The sequence below is a fragment of the Austrofundulus limnaeus genome, unplaced genomic scaffold (genome assembly GCF_001266775.1).
Source record: "Austrofundulus limnaeus strain Quisiro unplaced genomic scaffold, Austrofundulus_limnaeus-1.0 Scaffold77, whole genome shotgun sequence".
In the NCBI taxonomy this organism is placed as follows: Eukaryota; Metazoa; Chordata; class Actinopteri; order Cyprinodontiformes; family Rivulidae; genus Austrofundulus; species Austrofundulus limnaeus.
The window spans coordinates 719,720-721,988 of NW_013952479.1; the positions used below are offsets into that span (position 1 = coordinate 719,720).

Below are 2,269 nucleotides of genomic sequence, written 5' to 3' on the forward strand. Positions count from 1 at the left end.
AGTAAGAGAAATTTAGGATAAGAATACGAACATGTTCTTGCATGAGGCCCATTGTTTTTCTATTCTTGCACAATTCTTCATATTATATTTTTATTTGTATTAGTAGTAGTTGTATCATGGCTAGTCAGTGTTAATTTTGTTTTGTGTGCACTATCTATAGTTTGTAAAGTAACTAGTGTGTGAACCTTTGTACTGATGCTGCTGTGACAGCTGAATTTCCCCTCTGCGGGACAATAAAGGCTATTTCTATTCTATTCTATTCTATTCTATTCTATTCTATTCTATTCTATTCTATTCTATTCTATTCTATTCTATATGTCACTAACCGGGTCAAGAGCAGAGCCTTTAAAGCTTATAATTAATAAATGTGGTTGGTGACACTGGACAATGAAAGCACAGTAACAAATCTCATCTCCAGCTGCAGGGATTGGTTTGGTGGACTTGGTAAGAATTCCTCTGGAGAGTATTAAATGGATATAAAAGGGCAGCAGTAATGTGTTGTGCACTGATTCCACTTGGCTGCACACAATCAGACCAGGACAATGAAAAAAAAAGTATATTAGAGCTCTGCTGAAGAATTTTAAAGGAAAAAAAACTGTGAAAGTGTGCCCCCTGTTGGCGCCGGATAACAGTAAAAATGAAGCTGCATAAAAGATAAAGAGCATAAGCCAAAGTTGAAGTTAATAATCTTAAATATGCAGAGTGTCTTAAATTCTTTATGGGTTAAAGGTCAAATGCCTTTTTTTGTATCATGTCTATTTAAATGCAAAGAATTTACACAGTATTTCTTATTCTACATATTTTCTTTCAAAGTTTTAAGCTTCTTTTTGGGAAAATTGAAAAAAAAAAAGTGTCCACCCAATAGACAAACTGTAATCCCAAACTTCTTGTGAGATCTTTACAGCCTGTAGCAATTTCATCTTAAGGCCAGTTCCCCAGTTTCTCATAATATTTTGTTCTTCATCTCCTCTCTGCTCCAGGGGACCAACAGCCACAACAGTGCAATTTGTTGTTAATTCTACTAAAAACTTATTATTATAACAAGCTTCTTTCAAACTTCTGTATTTCAGGAGTTCTGCAGTGTTTTTATAAACAAAAAATAAGTTGAGTCACAATTGTGATCAGCGTTGCATCAACATAAACAATTCTAATGATATTCGCATATAAAATCAATTTTGCAATGTTTTTGTATTAAATCATACACAAAAAGGAAGATAGCAGTATTTTGAACGCAATAATACTTAACGAAATACTGTCGTTTCCCTTATCGTAATTGGTTAATTATAAGGTTAGTAAAATGTTTACATACTTGAAGGAAGAAAAGATGCTGCGTGATATCTTGCACTAGTTCCTCCTCGACATTTTCAGGGTAAAACTTGGCCAGGAAGTGAAAAGTGAGTGGTTCTTCTTTTGGCACCTCTTGGTCTAAAACCTAGAAGCCGATAAATCCGAATGTCCACAGTGAAAATTGAGTTTCCTACATATATAATCACGATATTCAGATTGGAATGTGACAAGTGAAACATGAGATTAACCTTCTTCTTCATCTTCAGCCACGCCACAGTGTCCTTTATGATGTACTGAAGCCCGAAGAACCATGTCTCCCTTAGCCCCAGAGTCCGGCACACCAAGTCAAAAAGATCTTTTCCTTTCCACTTGACCTGAAATGAATACATTTTATTCTATTATTCTCACAGGATATATAATAAGTGACTTTAATTTATTACTGGAATAAAACATAGTACATATATTTTATTACTGCAAAGATAAAGGTACAAAAAATACAAAACATAAAAGGAAAATGTCCTGATGCATCTCAGTAATCCAGGTAGAAAATCAAAAAGAAAAAAATTGTATAGGTCTTCTGGACGGGTTCTTCTCTAATGAAACGTTTCGTCTCTCCTCCAAGAGACTTCTGACTTCTGACTTCTTCTGAGAGTTTCAGGCAAAATTCAGGCTTTTAAGCACTGCCTCCATGTGACTGATACTCACATCACATGGCTGTCGTTGACACCTAATTAACACCTATTGTTAACAGGGGGTGGAGTGATACTGGCAATAGCAGCACTGTAGGAGGGGGACAACTGAAAACGGAGGCCATCATTAAACAGAGGTGGAGGCCTCCATTTTTAGCTGTCCCCCTCCTACAGTGCTGCTATTGCCAGTATCACTCCACCCCCTGTTAACAATAGGTGTTAATTAGGTGTCATCGACAGTCATGTGATGTGAGTATCAGTCACATGGAGGCAGGGCTTAAAAGCCTGAATTT

General features: G+C 36.3%; 1 protein-coding gene across 2 annotated transcripts in view; it reads right to left on the reverse strand.

Moving 5' to 3' along the window:
- Positions 1 to 2,269, reverse strand: part of nf2a (NF2, moesin-ezrin-radixin like (MERLIN) tumor suppressor a) — a 42,545-nt gene that overhangs the window by 38,364 nt on the left and 1,912 nt on the right. For both annotated transcript variants that reach the window (XM_014011134.1, XM_014011133.1), the window contains exons 2-3: positions 1,536 to 1,661; positions 1,310 to 1,432 (exon numbers count right to left, since the gene is read on the reverse strand). In XM_014011134.1, the coding sequence (XP_013866588.1) occupies positions 1,310 to 1,432; positions 1,536 to 1,661 (249 nt within the window). The remainder of the gene's footprint in view (positions 1 to 1,309; positions 1,433 to 1,535; positions 1,662 to 2,269) is intronic.